Source organism: Hippocampus comes, unplaced genomic scaffold, assembly GCF_001891065.2.
Source record: "Hippocampus comes isolate QL1 unplaced genomic scaffold, H_comes_QL1_v1.1 scaffold32, whole genome shotgun sequence".
Taxonomy (NCBI): domain Eukaryota; kingdom Metazoa; phylum Chordata; class Actinopteri; order Syngnathiformes; family Syngnathidae; genus Hippocampus; species Hippocampus comes.
In genome coordinates this window covers 474,718-495,767 of record NW_017806239.1, presented here as the reverse complement: position 1 = coordinate 495,767, position 21,050 = coordinate 474,718, and the positions used below count along the sequence as shown (strand labels likewise).

The following is a 21,050-nucleotide window of genomic DNA, read 5'->3' as shown; positions in this document are numbered from 1 at the left end:
TTAGCCCTGATCCCCACAGGAAACCCGGATGAAGTGGCTGGGGAGAGGGAAGTCTGAACTTCCATATATACAACACTGAGATTGAGATGGAATGTGTTACCACTCCCTCATTCACTAAAAAAATATCTTCAAAATAGCTGAACAAATAATTTACTGGCTTCTGATCTCAAAACTAGTTACCCATCCATTTGCTATGTACATGTGAGCATATAAGGCGCTCATACATTTATAGGGGTTCACAGTCAAAACAGCCCTCTGAGAGAAACCATAACTATGATGTGGCCCGCAACAAAAATGAGTTTGAAACCACTGCGCTAGATAAAGCCCTCACGCAGATGTCCTTGGGGGCACCAGGTTGTAGCAGGTTTCAAAGTAGGCCTGTTCTAAAAATAGCCCACCAGTGATGGGGTATTTGTGATTTCCTGATCACTTGCATGACACCTGAAGACATTTATAGAAATAAAGTGATGCATATTGATAGAAACCGATTCCTATATTTTCCGAAATCATTTAGTGCCATCCAGGTCTCAACGATATTTTTTATTTCAGGAGTGTGAGGATAAATGTTTCAGATAATGAACGGATGGATGGATGTGTCTCAAACTCATGGTCCAACAAAGTAATCTGTAGCCTTGAAGTAAGTCTTAGTTTTAAAAAGATTGGTGACCCCCTGCCCTAAAGACATCAAAATGCGTTGCGGCATTTGCGATGCTCCCGACTTGCGTGCATGCTTGCTTTTGCACTCAGTGTGCTTTGAGCGGCCGGCTGCCTGGAAGAAACAACCAGTGGGTTTGTGGAATTCTGCTTCGGTGGCACAACTGTGTTATGAGGTCACCTCGGGCATTAGTCATGAGGAGAGAATGCATTGTGGCTGTTTTTTAAGAAAATGGCATTTGTCGGCATCCGCAGCGGCCGCACAATGAATGCAGGCCTTAGAAAGTTGACTTGAATTGACTCCGGTGAACAATGTGAACAGAATAGTTGGGGTCAACGTGGATTAGAGGCACCTTTGGGGCTCTGGGCCTGGACACCGTATTTTCATATTTCAACATGTCCAGCTGAAAGCTTTTTGACTGAATTGAGTGAGCGGTGACTGTGAAAAAAACACAAACAAGTGGACTTATGTCATAATTTAAAGCATCTTTAATTCCAGTATCATCCATTACAATGTATTTTACTGAAATATCGGGAAATGATTGTACTTTACATTAAAAAAAAAAAGCTTCACCTTTGTTCACAATAAATCATTTGCTTTGCTTCTACATGCGTTTAACGTTAAGCAACTAGTGTACAGCATAATCACATTAACACATTATGACACAAACAGCATAAGTGCATGTTTTTTCCCCCACAGCAAACAGCAATGGAAAATAAAAATGGTACTAGTCTCAATAAAACCATCTACATCAGGATAAAGCTAAACAATGGTTGATAGCAAAGGGATGGGCATAATGAACAAATGTGGTAAATCCATGAATTCTTGTTTACAATTATGAATTGGAATTTAATTGTTGGTGATGGAGGCCAGCGGAGACGGAGACGCTGTTGTTGATTTAGTCTCAATTACTTTGTGGTCTAAAGAAGAACAACACAAAAGGAACGTTGAGCTCCTTGTTTACTTCAATAAAACATGTCCCACAACGTGCACACAACGCTGTTACCATAACCTTTTTAGCATGGTCGTATGTCCTCTTTTCTATTTTTCATATTTGTGTAAGCTTATGTTATATTATTAATTATTATCATATCCTGTTTGAGGATCATATTATTTCATGTTAAGAATAGCTCCAATTTATTCTGTTGTTTAATAATTGCGCAGACATGTTTGTATGTTGATAGCTTCTGATTGGCTGAAGAAACACAAAACAGGAAGTGTTCTTGTTGCCGAGAAGAGTGTGTTCTCGATCGTACTGCGGTGCGGTGCGGACATCCTTTCAGTAAAGCTGTGTTCAAACGGAATCCATCTCTCCTTTTGCCGTTTCGTAAAGTAGAGCCATCCATTCAAAAACAATGAACCCCTCAACTTACATTTTTATTTGTAAATTTAAAAACAAAACAGCTAGCTGCACAGCTAGCTTCTACTTCGGAGAAAAATCTAACGCTTGTCCGGACTTGCAAACTTGCTACCTGCAACCTTGATTGTAACTCCAATGCTGAGAGTTAAGAATCTATTATTTGTAATTATGATCAATGAATATGTCGCAGAAAATCGGAACAGTAAAGACTTATTTTTCAAGAATCTTGAAGCCTAAATGTGCTTAGATTCTGGAATGACTCTAATATTCTTCAATAACATTGAATTAACTTCTTCCATATTTGATCAAGGAGATATAGTCGAAGCCCCACCCCGAGTTGACGGAGATGGAAAAGATGGATTCCATTTTCGTAAACAAATGGAACAACTACAAACTGAACAACTGTCTAATTGTACGGAGGCAGATTATAGAAGTAAACACAAGCTGTATAATACACAACAAGCATGAATAATTCATTTCGTCTGATGCCACAAGAATATTAACAAACTACCATAGTCATCCAACATCATCCAACAACTACGTTTCACTTCACTAGTAAAAAGCACTACAACGAAATGATCAAAATACTCATGTGACAAACTCCCCCGCCCCCCCAGCAGTTCCGACAGTATTTTTGTCACCGTGTTTTTCTTACAACGAAATGATCAAAATACTCATGTGACAAACTTCCCCCCTGTCAGCAGTTCCGACAGTATTTCTGTCACCGTGTTTTTCCACTTCCATATATACAACACTGAGATTGAGATGGAATATGTTACCACTCCCCCATTCACTAAAAAAAAATATTTAAAATAGCTGAACAAATAATTTACTGGTGTCTGATTTCAAAACTAGTTACCCATTGTTTTGTATATGTGAGCATATAAGGCGCTCATACATTTATAGGGGTTCACAGTCAAAACAGCCCTCTGAGAGAAACCATAACTATGATGTGGCCCGCAACAAAAATGAGTTTGAAACCACTGCGCTAGATAAAGCCCTCACGCAGATGTCCTTGGGGGCACCAGGTTGTAGCAGGTTTCAAAGTAGGCCTGTTCTAAAAATAGCCCACCAGTGATGGGGTATTTGTGATTTCCTGATCACTTGCATGACACCTGAAGACATTTATAGAAATAAAGTGATGCATATTGATAGAAACCGATTCCTATATTTTCCGAAATCATTTAGTGCCATCCAGGTCTCAACGATATTTTTTATTTCAGGAGTGTGAGGATAAATGTTTCAGATAATGAACGGATGGATGGATGTGTCTCAAACTCATGGTCCAACAAAGTAATCTGTAGCCTTGAATAAGTCTTAGTTTTAAAAAGATTGGTGACCCCCTGCCCTAAAGACATCAAAATGCGTTGCGGCATTTGCGATGCTCCCGACTTGCGTGCATGCTTGCTTTTGCACTCAGTGTGCTTTGAGCGGCCGGCTGCCTGGAAGAAACAACCAGTGGGTTTGTGGAATTCTGCTTCGGTGGCACAACTGTGTTATGAGGTCACCTCGGGCATTAGTCATGAGGAGAGAATGCATTGTGGCTGTTTTTTAAGAAAATGGCATTTGTCGGCATCCGCAGCGGCCGCACAATGAATGCAGGCCTTAGAAAGTTGACTTGAATTGACTCCGGTGAACAATGTGAACAGAATAGTTGGGGTCAACGTGGATTAGAGGCACCTTTGGGGCTCTGGGCCTGGACACCGTATTTTCATATTTCAACATGTCCAACTGAAAGCTTTTTGACTGAATTGAGTGAGCGGTGACTGTGAAAAAAACACAAACAAGTGGACTTATGTCATAATTTAAAGCATCTTTAATTCCAGTATCATCCATTACAATGTATTTTACTGAAATATCGGGAAATTATTGTACTTTACATTAAAAAAAATGCTTCACCTTTGTTCACAATAAATCATTTGCTTTGCTTCTACATGCTTAATGTTAAGCAACTAGTGTACAGCATACAACATTAACACATTGTGACACAAACAGCATAAGTGCATGTTTTTTCCCCCACAGCAAACAGCAATGGAAAATAAAAATGGTACTAGTCTCAATAAAACCATCTACATCAGGATAAAGCTAAACAATGGTTGATAGCAAAGGGATGGGCATAATGAACAAATGTGGTAAATCCATGAATTCTTGTTTACAATTATGAATTGGAATTTAATTGTTGGTGATGGAGGCCAGCGGAGACGGAGACGCTGTTGTTGATTTAGTCTCAATTACTTTGTGGTCTAAAGAAGAACAACACAAAAGGAACGTTGAGCTCCTTGTTTACTTCAATAAAACATGTCCCACAACGCTGTTACCATAACCTTTTTAGCATTGTCGTATGTCCTCTCTTCTATTTTTCATATTTGTGTAAGCTTATGTTATATTATTAATTATGATCATATCCTGTTTGAGGATCATATTATTTCATGTTAAGAATAGCTCCAATTTATTCTGTTGTTTAATAATTGCGCAGACATGTTTGTATGTTGATAGCTTCTGATTGGCTGAAGAAACACAAAACAGGAAGTGTTCTTGTTGCCGAGAAGAGTGTGTTCTCGATCGTACTGCGGTGCGGTGCGGACATCCTTTCAGTAAAGCTGTGTTCAAACGGAATCCATCTCTCCTTTTGCCGTTTCGTAAAGTAGAGCCATCCATTCAAAAACAATGAACCCCTCAACTTACATTTTTATTTGTAAATTTAAAAACAAAACAGCTAGCTGCACAGCTAGCTTCTACTTCGGAGAAAAATCTAACGCTTGTCCGGACTTGCAAACTTGCTACCTGCAACCTTGATTGTAACTCCAATGCTGAGAGTTAAGAATCTATTATTTGTAATTATGATCAATGAATATGTCGCAGAAAATCGGAACAGTAAAGACTTATTTTTCAAGAATCTTGAAGCCTAAATGTGCTTAGATTCTGGAATGACTCTAATATTCTTCAATAACATTGAATTAACTTCTTCCATATTTGATCAAGGAGATATAGTCGAAGCCCCACCCCGAGTTGACGGAGATGGAAAAGATGGATTCCATTATTGTAAACAAATCGAACAACTACAAACTGAACAACTGTCTAATTGTACGGAGGCAGATTATAGAAGTAAACACAAGCTGTATAATACACAACAAGCATGAATAATTCATTTCGTCTGATGCCACAAGAATATTACCAAACTACCATAGTCATCCAACATCATCCAACAACTACGTTTCACTTCACTAGTAAAAAGCACTACAACGAAATGATCAAAATACTCATGTGACAAACTCCCCCGCCCCCCCAGCAGTTCCGACAGTATTTTTGTCACCGTGTTTTTCTGCTTTGCCCTACAAATAGGAGGATGTCTTGAACTCATCTGGGACGTCACTGTCCAGTTTACAGATGACCTTGTAGATGGCCTTTTTCCAAGATGGGTCTGAGTCTTTGGCCACAGAAATGGCTTTGTAAAACTCATGCAAAGTAATTTCAGCAACCTCGAGGAATTTGTCTGGAACCTGGGAAAGAAAGGAGGTGGAGAGACTGCGTAAAGACGGTGTAGCTACGTAGAGGTTAAAATAGAAACTAAAATGCTCCATCAGGTTTGACGAACGAGCTGATGAAACTAAAATACTTTCCTGCGGCACTCCTGAGGACCTCACGGCACACTCGTGTGCCAAGGCACCTCGGTTTGGAATCACTAGTCTAGCTGATGAAAATGAGCACATATTTTTGTTTTCATCATCATGCGATGACAAATGCAGTGCAGCAATTCTTCATAACGAACGCTGCTTGAATTAGCCTGACTTGATCTGACGAGAAGGCTAAATTTGAAGCTTTTCTTCAGTTTGTACACTGGAGGAGAGAGTGATTAGTCATCCATAAATCGATTGCTAGGACTGTTACTGTTAAATTCTATTATTCCTGCCACTAATCATTATCATCATCGTCATCATCATCATGACCATAATAAATCTAAAGCAATGACAACCTTTTCATTGCAAGATTATTGCGGTAAACGAATGTTCTGGATCGAAAACACCGCCCGTAGTACTTCCCACCTTCTAAAATAATTTTGCGAGTTAATTTAGCCCACGATCAATTAGGGAAATTAGAAATTTCAGTCAAGTGCTCAATCCCTGTTAAGTGTTAGGCAAAAATTTCGTTTTTTTTTTAAATATTATTTTTTATTTCCTTTTATTTAGAAGCACAGTCATTACAACTGAAACATGGAAATTGAAATACTGATACGACGATGCTGTTGCGATTGCGAATCATTGCTCAATTACAATCGTATCAGCACTTACACACATGAGATGCATTTACAAGAGATGCTGGGTGAAAACCGCCTCGTTTCCCATCAACTGGCCAGGCGGTCAGCACTAGTTTGTGAGCAGAAGTTATTTTTCTTTGCCCTCATCTCCTGACACAAAGCATCCCTGGGAAAGGAATGTCTTAGTGCCAAGGTAAAGAAAACGGTCCCATCCCTTTCCCACTGAGTGGCCTTCTGCCTCGCGATCCACAGCGTCTTTCTCAGCATTCCGCATCAGTAGCAATCTCGGCCTCGCTCAGGCGTACGGGTCCTCTAATCCGGAGTTGTTTTAGTGGGATTTTGCGGCTTCCTCTTCCCACAGTGTGACAAAGCGTCACTCTGGGGTTTGGATAATGGCGGCGAAGGCTGGCAAGCCACAGGTGCAGTGTGACACAAGGGTCAGTAGGAGGACATAGGTGAGCAGTGAGTCACGTGCAGGAACTGTGACATGCCTCTGCCAGGTAATAACAAATATGCTGATGTGGCTATTCTTCCTCTAATCTAGTGGCTGTCTCTCCATTTTTCTATATTTATTCCTATACATGGATGAACGGTTTTGGAAAAATGTTGATAGCTTCTGATTGGCTGAAGAAACGGAAAACAGGAAGTGTTCTTGTTGCAGAGAAGAGTATGTTCTCGATCGTACTGCGGTGCGGTGCAGACATCCTTACAGCCCCCCCCCTCCCTCAATATTGAGATTGCAATTTAATATGCGATTCTTTTTTTCAAGGTCCTGATCCTCTGTATTTTTTAGGAAACACAAGCAATAAATTCTAATTTATTATACATCCATGTTTTGAACTTAAGCTTATGCAAAAATAAAGGCGAATGAACCATGAATTAATTTGAAAGACAGTGTCTCTACTTCAATTAGCCTTGTTTTCTTACTAAACACTTTGACTTGCAATCTTTGAAGTGGTCCCTCATGGCAACATCAGAAAAATTCTCACAAACAAGTGTGGCATAACCATAAAATGTATCACTTGTCAGGAGACAATGTTTGGTAGCTGACCTGGAAGTTGCAAAGTACATCCTCGAGGGATAGTCTCCTTATTTTTCAAGAATCTTGAAGCCTAAATGTGCTTCGATTCTGGGATGACTCTTAATATTCTTCAATAACAGTGAATTAACTTCTCCCATATTAGATAATGGAGATATAGTCGAAGCCCCACCCCGAGTTGACGGAGATGGAAAAGATGGATTCCATTATTGTAAACAAATCGAACAACTACAAACTGAACAACTGTCTAATTGTACCGATGCAGATTATGGAAGTAAACACAAACTGTATAATACACAACAAGCATGAATAATTCGTTTCGTCTGATGCCACAAGAATATTAACAAACTACCATAGTCATCCAACATCATCCAACAACTACGTTTCACTTCACTAGTAAAAAGCACTACAACGAAATGATCAAAATACTCATGTGACAAACTCCCCCGCCCCCCCAGCAGTTCCGACAGTATTTTTGTCACCGTGTTTTTCTGCTTTGCCCTACAAATAGGAGGATGTCTTGAACTCATCTGGGACGTCACTGTCCAGTTTACAGATGACCTTGTAGATGGCCTTTTTCCAAGATGGGTCTGAGTCTTTGGCCACAGAAATGGCTTTGTAAAACTCATGCAAAGTAATTTCAGCAACCTCGAGGAATTTGTCTGGAACCTGGGAAAGAAAGGAGGAGGAGAGACTGCGTAAAGACGGTGTAGCTACGTAGAGGTTAAAATAGAAACTAAAATGCTCCATCAGGTTTGACGAACGAGCTGATGAAACTAAAATACTTTCCTGCGGCACTCCTGAGGACCTCACGGCACACTCGTGTGCCAAGGCACCTCGGTTTGGAATCACTAGTCTAGCTGATGAAAATGAGCACATATTTTTGTTTTCATCATCATGCGATGACAAATGCAGTGCAGCAATTCTTCATAACAAACGCTGCTTGAATTAGCCTGACTTGATCTGACGAGAAGACTAAATTTGAAGCTTTTCGGGGGTTGGGATAATGGCGGGGAAGGCTGGCAAGCCACAGGTGCAGTGTGACACAAGGGTCAGTAGGAGGACATAGGTGAGCAGTGAGTCACGTGCAGGAACTGTGACATGCCTCTGCCAGGTAATAACAAATATGCTGATGTGGCTATTCTTCCTCTAATCTAGTGGCTGTCTCTCCATTTTTCTATATTTATTCCTATACATGGATGAACGGTTTTGGAAAATAAACAATCCCCCCCCCTCCCTCAATATTGAGATTGCAATTTAATATGCGATTCTTTTTTTCAAGGTCCTGATCCTCTGTATTTTTTAGGAAACACAAGCAATAAATTCTAATTTATTATACATCCATGTTTTGAACTTAAGCTTATGCAAAAATAAAGGCGAATGAACCATGAATTAATTTGAAAGACAGTGTCTCTACTTCAATTAGCCTTGTTTTCTTACTAAACACTTTGACTTGCAATCTTTGAAGTGGTCCCTCATGGCAACATCAGAAAAATTCTCACAAACAAGTGTGGCATAACCATAAAATGTATCACTTGTCAGGAGACAATGTTTGGTAGCTGACCTGGAAGTTGCAAAGTACATCCTCGAGGGATAGTCTCCAGTTCATCTAAATTAATATGTAAATTGATATTTTTTTTAACGATGGAATCCATCCACTTACAGCCCTCATTGAGACGGAGCCTTTCAAAAGTTAATTCTAAGTGAGTGAAGAGGTTCACCGCAGTCGCCCCCGAGTTGACGGAGATGGAAAAGATGGATTCCATTATTGTAAACAAATCGAACAACTACAAACTGAACAACTGTCTAATTGTACCGATGCAGATTATGGAAGTAAACACAAACTGTATAATACACAACAAGCATGAATAATTCGTTTCGTCTGATGCCACAAGAATATTAACAAACTACCATAGTCATCCAACATCATCCAACAACTACGTTTCACTTCACTAGTAAAAAGCACTACAACGAAATGATCAAAATACTCATGTGACAAACTTCCCCCCTGTCAGCAGTTCCGACAGTATTTCTGTCACCGTGTTTTTCCGCTTTGCCCTACAAATAGGAGGATGTCTTGAACTCATCTGGGACGTCACTGTCCAGTTTACAGATGACCTTGTAGATGGCCTTTTTCCAAGATGGGTCTGAGTCTTTGGCCACAGAAATGGCTTTGTAAAACTCATGCAAAGTAATTTCAGCAACCTCGAGGAATTTGTCTGGAACCTGGGAAAGAAAGGAGGAGGAGAGACTGCGTAAAGACGGTGTAGCTACGTAGAGGTTAAAATAGAAACTAAAATGCTCCATCAGGTTTGACGAACGAGCTGATGAAACTAAAATACTTTCCTGCGGCACTCCTGAGGACCTCACGGCACACTCGTGTGCCAAGGCACCTCGGTTTGGAATCACTAGTCTAGCTGATGAAAATGAGCACATATTTTTGTTTTCATCATCATGCGATGACAAATGCAGTGCAGCAATTCTTCATAACAAACGCTGCTTGAATTAGCCTGACTTGATCTGACGAGAAGACTAAATTTGAAGCTTTTCTTCAGTTTGTACACTGGAGGAGAGAGTGATTAGTCATCCATAAATCGATTGCTAGGACTGTTACTGTTAAATTCTATTATTCCTGCCACTAATCATTATCATCATCGTCATCATCATCATGACCATAATAAATCTAAAGCAATGACAACCTTTTCATTGCAAGATTATTGCGGTAAACGAATGTTCTGGATCGAAAACACCGCCCGTAGTACTTCCCACCTTCTAAAATAATTTTGCGAGTTAATTTAGCCCACGATCAATTAGGGAAATTAGAAATTTCAGTCAAGTGCTCAATCCCTGTTAAGTGTTAGGCAAAAATTTCGTTTTTTTTTTAAATATTATTTTTTATTTCCTTTTATTTAGAAGCACAGTCATTACAACTGAAACATGGAAATTGAAATACTGATACGACGATGCTGTTGCGATTGCGAATCATTGCTCAATTACAATCGTATCAGCACTTACACACATGAGATGCATTTACAAGAGATGCTGGGTGAAAACCGCCTCGTTTCCCATCAACTGGCCAGGCGGTCAGCACTAGTTTGTGAGCAGAAGTTATTTTTCTTTGCCCTCATCTCCTGACACAAAGCATCCCTGGGAAAGGAATGTCTTAGTGCCAAGGTAAAGAAAACGGTCCCATCCCTTTCCCACTGAGTGGCCTTCTGCCTCGCGATCCACAGCGTCTTTCTCAGCATTCCGCATCAGTAGCAATCTCGGCCTCGGCGGCAAAGCCACAGGTGCAGTGTGACACAAGGGTCAGTAGGAGGACATAGGTGAGCAGTGAGTCACGTGCAGGAACTGTGACATGCCTCTGCCAGGTAATAACAAATATGCTGATGTGGCTATTCTTCCTCTAATCTAGTGGCTGTCTCTCCATTTTTCTATATTTATTCCTATACATGGATGAACGGTTTTGGAAAATAAACAATCCCCCCCCCTCCCTCAATATTGAGATTGCAATTTAATATGCGATTCTTTTTTTCAAGGTCCTGATCCTCTGTATTTTTTAGGAAACACAAGCAATAAATTCTAATTTATTATACATCCATGTTTTGAACTTAAGCTTATGCAAAAATAAAGGCGAATGAACCATGAATTAATTTGAAAGACAGTGTCTCTACTTCAATTAGCCTTGTTTTCTTACTAAACACTTTGACTTGCAATCTTTGAAGTGGTCCCTCATGGCAACATCAGAAAAATTCTCACAAACAAGTGTGGCATAACCATAAAATGTATCACTTGTCAGGAGACAATGTTTGGTAGCTGACCTGGAAGTTGCAAAGTACATCCTCGAGGGATAGTCTCCAGTTCATCTAAATTAATATGTAAATTGATATTTTTTTTAACGATGGAATCCATCCACTTACAGCCCTCATTGAGACGGAGCCTTTCAAAAGTTAATTCTAAGTGAGTGAAGAGGTTCACCGCAGTCGCCAGCCAATCGCAGGGCATGAGTAGACAATTGCCGTGTTTTTGCCAAACGTTTGAAAAACAATCACATTTGTTTTCTTCTCTTTTTTTTTTTAGTCCGATTTTAGACCTGGGCTTAGTACTGTCTCAGCAACAATGAAGGTTGCGAATGATCTTGCACATCTAAAGCGGCTCTGGTCCTCGAGGGCCGCTGTCCTGCGTGTCTTAAATGTCTGCCTGCTCCAACACATCAGATTCAAATGATCAGCTCATCAGCAATCATTTCTTCTGGATAGAAGAAAAAAATGTTTTACACACTTAAAAAGAAAAAAAACAACCCTGACCTGATGGGATGACAAACCCATGTCGATGAAACCGTAACCTCCCAGGCTGAGGTAACAATATAACATGGAATATAAAAGATGACTTATTGAGCAACGAGGAGCACTCACATGGAAGTCGTTGGCCTTGTTGTAGTGCATGTTGAGTGCACGGAATAGCTCGGAGTCTCTGCTGACTGTGATGTCTTTGACTTCACTGATGCCGTCGACGATGGCTTGGCGGGCAAACTTCTCCATTTGGATGTAATAGAACTCCCTGAAGTTACTAAACCATTTGATCAGCTGAGATGTGATGCAGCGATTGAACTGGAGACAAACCAAAAAAATATATATATATATATATATATACAAAATACTTCAATGAAATATGAGAAGACAAAAGAAAATGACTACTTTTCGGGTCGATTGTTATCCAATACCTCATTTCAATTAAAATGATAAAGCTCTATGCTTTGAAATCAAATCAATTAAATGGACTCTGTGGCAGATGTGTGTTATTGAAGGCTCTCGTAATAACCGACAGTCCTAATTTGCGTTCAATACCTGTGGGGCAAAATTCCAGCTAATAAGTCTGTCAGCCTATTTACACGAGACACAAATTGCGTTGATCTTTTCCCATCATTGTCCAGAGTAAAAGAAAACACCTGCCAGGCCTGTGTATTTCTAATCGCAGTCTTGACATTAGCCGTGTTGTTCTATCTCGTCATCCAGAAAGATGAGTGAAAGAGGGGAAAAAAAAGGCCTAAGGGCTGGGCAGGCATCAAAGACGTTTCTTCCCGCTGGTGTGGTGGGTGTGAACGCCACGCGGTAAGGACAGAAGGAAGCTTCCCTCTCGCTGACTCGGGCTGATAGGATGGAATCAGACACTGGGATTAAGCGCTCTTTTGTTCGGTGCCACTTCCCACCACCGGATTGTAAGCAAGGAGGAGACGTTCGCAGGCCGCCGCCACAGCATCCTCCCCCATGACCCGGGGGTCAACATAGATTGGGAAGCAGGGGCCCAGACTGAGGGAGGATGAGGGATGACGAACGGCGACAGAAGAAGCATTTGGGAGAAATTTTCATGCGGCACGCATGATGTGAAAAGAAGCGATGCAAAGACAAAAAGAACGGATGCCGGCCACTAAGAACAGCTAGAGACACTCGACCGAGGCCAACAGGATGTTGTGTTTAGGGCCAGCAAGTCTCTAATACCAACTCTGTTGACACTCAATAGCAATGCCTTGCCTACAGAGTCCTTTGTCACCCCATTTGCTGACTGGAGTAGCTTTTTTTCAACAAGAGAATGGCTCTGTATCTCCCTTTGCCCCCAGGACACACTAGCAGCTCAGCGGCTTTGTTATTTAAACCCTCTGCGTTTTTGTCTCTCTCCTCCGACACACTGCGGCTCTTTTCGGTCCCAAACACACACTGACAAGTTGATACCGGGGAGTTTCAACGCAGGAGAAACCGTTGTGAGGGGTTATTAAATGTGAGATACAGCATATTACCTTGACATCAGGGAAGAATGTCTTCAGGACATTGGAGCTGGGGTAGCGAGTGTAGAAGAACATCAGTTTGGCCTTCTTCAAGTGACTCGGGGTGAGACCCTCCTGGATGTTCATCATCAGGTTAAGGCAGAGGCACGGACAAACAGGAACACGCAGAGCAGCGCGGTCGGTGCAAGGTGATAGTGGAGCAGAGTATTGTGTTGCATCAATCCTCGGTTAAATTTAATTTGGCTGAAGACTAGCTCGAGTCAATGATGACCCTAACATGTGCTTATTGGCAAAACAGAATTACGAATTAGGTTAGGGATTTTTAATTAGCGAGCAAAGCACTTCATGGCTGGCTGTTAAAACCAAAGAGGAGCTAATTTAAATATAGCATATGTCGCACCCTCTTTTTCTTCAGAAAAAAAAAAACGTTCAAGGCGGTTCAATTTTACTTCTGGCTACTTGCGGTTGAATTTTACTTCTGGCTACTTTTTTCTCATTTAAGCTTTAGATTAAAACATGTTTTAGATGGCTTTTCACAACAACTTAATGAATACTGTTTCTAGTTTTTTTTTTTTTTTTTTGTCCTCCCCTGTGGCAATGAAGACGTTATGGAGCATTTCCTCTGTAGTCCACCAACATGCCTCAGGTCACGAAATGTCTTCATCAGGCCACAACGTGATACATTAATTAGAAAAGCCTACCTTTGAAACAGGGCGTGGGCATGAAAGATTAATGCCTCTATTGTTCAAAGGGAAGCAGAACCATTTGCACTCGAAAGCTCAAATAAATCAGCATAAAAATATGTGAGGTATCATAAATGTAATCCAAACTAAATCAGACTCGCATGGTCCAGGCAATGAAAGTGAATGGAGCATCTTGTCTCATGCTGACTTTCTTTCACCGTTCGCGCAAGTCAAAGCCGCTGCCGTCATCTTGTAAAATGGTGTGCATTCTGACAAAGGTACACAATTGCACATACTCAAGACAAGAGCTCAAGTGTTATGGTTGGAAGGCACTTGTAGTTTCCACCACCACTCAGATGTGACCTTTTCTATGCACCCCCCATCACTGTGATGACGGAGAAATAGATCCTGCACCTTTTCAAGTATGAAAAAAAAAAAAAAATGATGCTTCCTGAAACAGAACACGATGCTTTCTCTGCCTTTGAAAAATCGGGCTTTTGTTCCTGGCAATTCTTATCAAAGCCTTGTATTCCTTTTTATTTGTCTTTTTGCGGACTTGAAGTCATTACTCTGCTCAGATTAAAGAAGATGCGGTAATTTTCGATGGGAGGGGGAAAGGGATCAAAGAAATAAATTCTCCTTGAAGTTACTGCCGCTGCCCATTCTAAAACTGACCAGTGAGTCAAAGCTCAATTATAGTGAGGGTTGCAGAAAAACATAACACACGACCAAACATTGTGTCAATATAATGACGGACTTACTATAGACTAGCATTGACTTGCCTAACCTGCCTCTTATTTTTTTTAAACAACATATATTTTTTTCAAGAGATCTTACAACACTTATGTGAATACTGAGAGATGTACATAATAATGCTATTGTACATTGTATTTTTCTTATTATTTTCATTGCTCCTAATCAGCTTGTCGTGGTAGATGTTGCTTTCTTTTGATTATGTTCGTTGCACCCAACATTCATCAGCACCAATCCCATTCCTGGATAAATGGTAAGTGTTGGATCAGGAAGGGCAAATATAAGGAGTAAAATATGGGCCACACAAAAATTCGGCAAACAAATGTAGAGTGGATTTTAGACTGCCTAGAACCAGGTCTAACTTGTGGTGCAGGCGGAATAACGATTTTGGTGGTTTTAAACGAGCTACGCAGATGTGTGTGGGGCATGTCATTGCATTTCATTAATGAATATGACAATAGCATGAGACAATCCCTGAGTCACTGTGGAAATCAATTCATTGAATGAATAGACTTGCTCTGGGTACAAAAATAAGAACCTATATATCGGGGGTCTGAAACTCACGGCGCGGCGGGTCCATTTGCAGCCCGCGGGATGACTGCGGCCCTCAACTTGACGTTAAAGTTTAATTTTAGTGCGGCCTCTGTTTTTGCTGTCATTATCCTTGAGGTTTTGTGTTTTTGTGCCTGTTTTTTTAAATTTTTTTTTTTTTTAATCACAGGTGTCAAACTCCTCACGGGCCAGGGTCTTGGATATTTCATATGACTCCCTCCTCCAGCACAACGATTCAAATGATCCAAAATAGCCTGTCACCCAGGCATTGAGAACGGTAAATTTCAAGAAAAATAGAACACTCAATGGGGTTTTTTTTTTTTTGTTGCAAACCAACATACTGTGTCATAATTTGGCGATGGTGAGGAGTGTGCAACAGGCCAGGGAGATGAGAGAGAGGGAGAACTGTGTTCCCAATCTTGTTTACATTCTGAAGAACCCTAATGTTCTGAACTAGGCATGCCCAATATGTCGATCGCGATCGACCGATAGCCCACGTATTGGTCCCAAATCGATCGTGAGTGTGTCGCGGGAAATGAGAAAAAAAAATGTGTGTCTGTGTGAGAGTTATTAATATTATATATTTTCCTGTTTTGCGCACTGCACCCTAAGCATCCTATCAGTTTCACTTTTACAAAAAAAGTATTTAAAAAAAAAAATCTAATCAAATCAAAATTCAGGTCACCTTCAACCTACAGTGGCGAATGATTTGCATCACCGGAAGTTGTTAGCAGTCAGCAAATCTGCAATTGCAGCACGCGATCAGAGCGGTGCGATATATCTTTATTATTCTCAGTCTCATTTATTGCTCGCCAAGAATGAGAATCAGGAGAAGAATTTTAAAACATGTTTGTATGATAGTTACTGCACATAACACGCCGCAAAAGTGCGTCCAATGCCTCGGCGTCCGGTCTCTACTGAGGTAGGCAGTGACTTGCTTTTCACAAACTCACAAACTACTGTATCTACTTTATTTTTCCGTTTCATTCACGTTAAGCGCCGTTATGGCTGTTGCTCATCATGGCATGCGTATGCGCGCGTGTGCATGGCTGTGTGCATGGCTGTGTGCATGCATGAGTGTTGGCGTGCACATGCGCTCGCGGCTCGATCGCGGGAGGTTGAAAAGTTGATCTTCGGGCAAAAAAGATTGAGCACCACTATTCTGAACAATTAATGAAGACAGAGAATATTAGATTAGTTGTTCTTTTTTTTTTTGAATACGTGAAACCCTTTTGGGTTTTTTTTTGGGGAATACTTGAAGCGGCCCAGACACACCCGGACTCTATCTCAGTGTCCCCCGCAAAAGTAGAATTTAAGACCCCTCATGATAGATAGATAGATAGATTTATAACGCATGTCACTATCTACGGCTTTGATCTCAACTTGTTTGCGGTGTAAAGAACAACAACATAGCATTCAGTTAAGAGAGGCTGAGTTACGCCCATGCAAAACTCGACTATGGCACAATGCATTCAGGCAGAATTATTCCACTCACTCTTCAGAGATCGATTTGTCTAAAAACTTTAGACTACTTTCTCATTTTCTTTAACCACTTCTCCTACCATGTGTGGAAACAGGCTGCATCATACACGTAAAAAGGTGAAAAGCAGAGCTTCTGTCTCAATGGCTAGTTTGGCAAAAGGATATGTTGAGGGATATGTAGGGGTTTCGCTCGGCCATATTTTGCATCTCGCCACACTCCAGTTTGACGTGAGGGAGGCAGAGAGTGTCGACCGTCACAGTCCCCAGGGCAGAGGGACGAGGGTGGTGGCTGAGATGACCGGGTGTCACTTTGGATCTCAAGGCGATGGTGTCCCAAGGTAGGTCGACTGAGTCTGGAGAGGTCCCGTCCATCGAATGGGGTATGCAGTGGAGAGCTCCGAAGTTAGAATGTGGCCCGTACTTGAGAAGGTGCTCCAGGATCTGACTGTCATGCAAAGGGGCACTGTAGTTGAAATGGAACGGCGTCTGATGCACAGGATAGGGCCGCTTCACTGCGGAGGTGACTGAGCTCAGAGGTGTTGTCACTGGTTTGCGAACTACCAGTGAGAGCGCTTCTGTCTGGTCCTGGTGTGCCTCTGAGTTCTCATAATATTCCAAAGAGTGGGGCTTGGTGGGACTCTCTTCAGCCTGCAGGTGCTCCTGCATTGAACCTTCTTCTTGGTTCTTTCTGCCAGCACTAAAGTTAATCTTTACCTCTGGAGACGGGCACATTCGCTGTTGAGAGGGCACATCGAGTCCTGATGAGGACACCTTGGTCAACACCCGGTCCACGCAGTCATTCAAAGCTCTGGACAGCTCCTGCTTCAAGATTTCCCGAAGGTTCTGACTCTCTATTTGGTGAGCCAGATGACCAACTGCTTTTATTCTGTTGTCACACTCTGGACCCAGTTTGCTCTTCCTCTCCAAACCATCTTCAGGACCCGTGTAGCAGCTTTCCACCGGGGTGTGACAATCAGTGGTTCCAGTTGCCTTGTCATCCAGATCCGCATCATCCTGCTTATAGACTTGAAGGAATTTTTCCTGGAGCTGACGCATAAGCTTTTGCATGCTGTGGAGCTGCTCTTTTAGTTTGTGACATTCGTCTTCCTTGGTGTTCGTCTCATCGCGATCACCTTGAGCTTTTCGATTCGCCGGCCCTCCAATGCTGTGCTCCTGATGTTGAGGTAGCCGTTGCTTGCGTTTATTCTCCCGGTATGCCTCTCTAGATTCCCGGGGGTCTCGGGAATCAACGTCGGGCCGCTCACTGTCCCCATGTGCCCTGTTGTTGGGAGAGCCTGCCATCACCCGGATGATGTTCTCCACACGGGCTCGCTTAGCTTGAAGGTGGTCGGGCGTGAGCGGCTCTCCCTCTGTGCCGCACCTTGTAGAAATGTGGCAATTGGGGGAGGATGCCTCCGCTGTGCTGTCCTTTGACGACACGCTGCTACGGTCCTCCTGCCCAGAGTCAGTGGCAGTCGAGTTGGGCAGATAGAAATGGCTTTCATCAAGTGCTCTTTTGCCGTGCATGCTCTTTCGGAGAAGTTGCGATATGATTGAGCTGTTGGAGTAGGAGGAAAGTGGCTCATTGTAGATGTTTCTGCGTAAGCAAGGCAGCAGGACGCCGTGTTTGTCATCCTCCAGACAGCCTTCACTGGAGTTGTGCACACTCTGGTCTGAAGGACTTAGGTTCATGTTTGCTGAGGTCTACACACGCTTTGGTAAAAATCACAATCTGAAAAGATGGGGAACAAGCAACACAATTAAGTTAGTAAATAATAATAAATGCATCTCAATTTGCAAAAAGAAAAACCTTACTCATTCAAAAATGTCATAATATCAATAACACAAATGAAAGTCTCTGAAAGACTCATCTTTTTTTGTGGTTGTCTGATTTTTTTTTTTTTTTTTTTTTTTTACAGGTTTAAGAATCTTGACAAACAATTACAAATTTCTTCACACATAAACTGATGTTTTTATACACTAAAATGGAGCGACAATTCAGCGTTTGAATACTGCTTGGACACGCAAAATGAATGCTCCACATATTCAAAATCAGCAAAACTCTGTTATTTGCAAGACTATAAGGAAGCAAAACTTTGATTGGCAGTTTGTTCCTTTTGAAATTGTGCCAATAACACAAAGGATAAAATACATGCAAGACAAGATTGTACACTGCGTCTAAATCATTTAGAAGACAAATTATCATGAATGCTCTGTTTTTATGTCATCATTAAACAAAAATCCCTTCTGTTTTTCATTTTCATTGTGTGGCTTTCATTTCAAGTGCATACTGTATATTTCACAAAATTAATCATGGACCATATGCGCATTCTTAAAAAAAACGCAACTGGAGTAGATGGAACTTTAAAATTGCAGTTTTGATTAGTTATTGTATCTTACATGATAATGTTTATGTCAAATTTGCAACTTGACATGCACCCTTTTTTAAATTCCCGCTTCTTTTATATGTAATGCTATCTGGATGTGTAGACAAACAAAGACATTAAAATATACTGATACTGTTATGTTCCTAAATTCAGTTAAAAAAGGTACAATGCTGCACACTGTAGAAAGCAAAGGTGATGAACACATTTCCATATTCAAAAGTTCAAATTACAATGACTAATAAGATTTGATTGTTTTACTAATTCCAGTTTTTCAAAAAAGTGACTGAATGACTGGAAGTGCCGTCAACCTTCGCCAGTTACAATTTAAGAAATGTTTTAATGGGGAGGGGGACTATTTCAACCTTTTTTTTTTCAACCGGAAATGCACACCTTTTTAGAATGTTAAAAGTTTGAGCTATCACGTTATCACAGCTTCTAAAACAGAACAACAAGACAATGGAACGAACGGTTTGGACACCAGAAAAATGAGTGCGTTAAAGTGACAGGAATCCTCCTTACCTGTTGCCGGGCTGATGGCCTCCCGCACTCTGTGATGCGAGCAGCGCAAGAGCAGATGCATTGTAGTGCCCTCGGAGGCGTGACCACGAACGCATCACTCTTGAGCAAAGTTGAGTGACAGCCTGCGCTGGCTCCTTGGACCTGCAAACAAGCATCACGCAATGCTTGTGAAAACCTGTGCATCTCCATATTTTCAATTCCGTAAGATGCGTCAACATATAAGTGGAAATAAATAAATGATGAAGGAAAATACAAGAGTGTAACCCTGGAGTGGGCAAACTGCTGTGCTTACATGCCACATTGGATTTGTAAAACGAACATGTTGGCCCAAATCACTCGGAGATCGGGTTAGAAAAAAGATGTAATTTGTTGTAAAATACGTAACTTGATCGAAATAGTAAAATGATAATTCGTACTAACTGCTGTGCTTACATGCCACATTGGATTTGTAAAACGATCATGTTGGCCCAAATCACTTGGAGATCGGGTTTGAAAAAAGATGTAATTTGTTGTAAAACACGTAAATTGATCGAAATATTAAAATGATAATTCGTACTATTTTTTTTTACTGTATTATAAAATGTAGTTAATATACTGTAATTCATTAACCAAGTATTTGTCAGGAAAAATGCTTTTTTGACAGGTTTACATTTTCTGTAAAACAGTTTATCTTCATAAAATAATCATTCCTGCACCATTTTAACATTATTTAAAATTATTTAAATATAAAAGCTTAATTAATTAACCAATTACTTCGTGAAATCAAAAAATACATTAACACACATGTATTTTATTCTGAACAATATTGCAGCGCTCCGTGACTGCGGCCAATCATATTTCAGCTGGGCTTTTCCTGTCAGAACTTGCGTGGGATTCACAGTTTCGTAGCCACTCAGTGACAGTACAGGTAGCTGCTGTTGTCCGTTTCAGAAGAGACCATTCTGACAAAATTCAAACACCCCTCTTAGTTCCGTTCATTTGGTTTGCCCCGCAGCACTTCCTCCTTCCCAGTCTCACAGTTTGACCCGCTCCCGTCCGCTGACAGGCAGCTGTCACACGGCCAACATGTTGTCCAGTTCCCGGTGTCTCTCCAGGAATATTGGTCGCTCCCTATCTGCGATCCGCCAGGTAAGCCAAAAGGCACAAGTACGACAGTAGGAGCTACGCCCGGTGAGAATCACTTTTGGCGGGCGTTGGTTTCGCTTCTGTCATCGCTAGCATTAGCTTTAGCATGAGCTCCGCCACTGTAGGCCACGGAAGAGGCCGTAACATTGTAAGCCAAGGACAGTATGACACCTTGCCTTTTAAGTGTTTAGTGCTCTCCGTGATGCACTTGTAATACGTTTTATGCACGAATGTTGCTTGTATCGACCGAAATGGTCTTCATATGTAAAACGTTTTGGTGGGATTGAAGTTCAACTTTGCATTACTCGCCAACTAGCAGTGACATGCTATTATCAGCTCACCTAACTTTTAGGTTATTCGGTTGGTTGGGTTGAACTTGCTTATTATCTTGACAAACGAAGCGTAAAATATAAATGTATTTCATGATGAATAGAAATGTTCCAAAACCGAAAGTGAAT

The 21,050-nt window shown here is 41.2% G+C and overlaps 1 protein-coding gene and 1 long non-coding RNA gene across 2 annotated transcripts; one reads left to right on the top strand and one right to left on the bottom strand.

Annotated features, from left to right (window-relative positions):
* Nucleotides 1-9,147: 9,147 nt before the first annotated feature.
* prox2 (prospero homeobox 2) lies at nucleotides 9,148-18,382 on the bottom strand. The gene is made up of 4 exons (XM_019857348.1): nucleotides 16,727-18,382; nucleotides 13,104-13,211; nucleotides 11,725-11,919; nucleotides 9,148-9,535 (listed from the first exon to the last, which is right to left on the bottom strand). The coding sequence occupies exons 1-4, from the start codon at nucleotides 18,251-18,253 to the stop codon at nucleotides 9,368-9,370; spliced, it is 1,998 nt and encodes a 665-aa protein (XP_019712907.1). The 5' UTR covers nucleotides 18,254-18,382; the 3' UTR covers nucleotides 9,148-9,367.
* LOC109507725 (uncharacterized) lies at nucleotides 15,260-17,331 on the top strand. Its single transcript, XR_002166516.1, has 3 exons — nucleotides 15,260-15,356; nucleotides 16,784-16,899; nucleotides 17,257-17,331. It is a non-coding gene; the product is annotated as an uncharacterized LOC109507725 (long non-coding RNA).
* Nucleotides 18,383-21,050: the final 2,668 nt, after the last annotated feature.

Coding starts and splice junctions, on each gene's coding strand:
- prox2 (XM_019857348.1), bottom strand. CDS start 18,253: ATGAACCTAAGTCCTTCAGACCAGAGTGTGCACAACTCCAGTGAAGGC. Junction 11,920..13,103: donor CATTCTTCCCTGATGTCAAG/GTAATATGCTGT, acceptor GTTTGTCTCCAG/TTCAATCGCTGCATCACATC. Junction 9,536..11,724: donor ACAAGGCCAACGACTTCCAT/GTGAGTGCTCCT, acceptor TTTCTTTCCCAG/GTTCCAGACAAATTCCTCGA.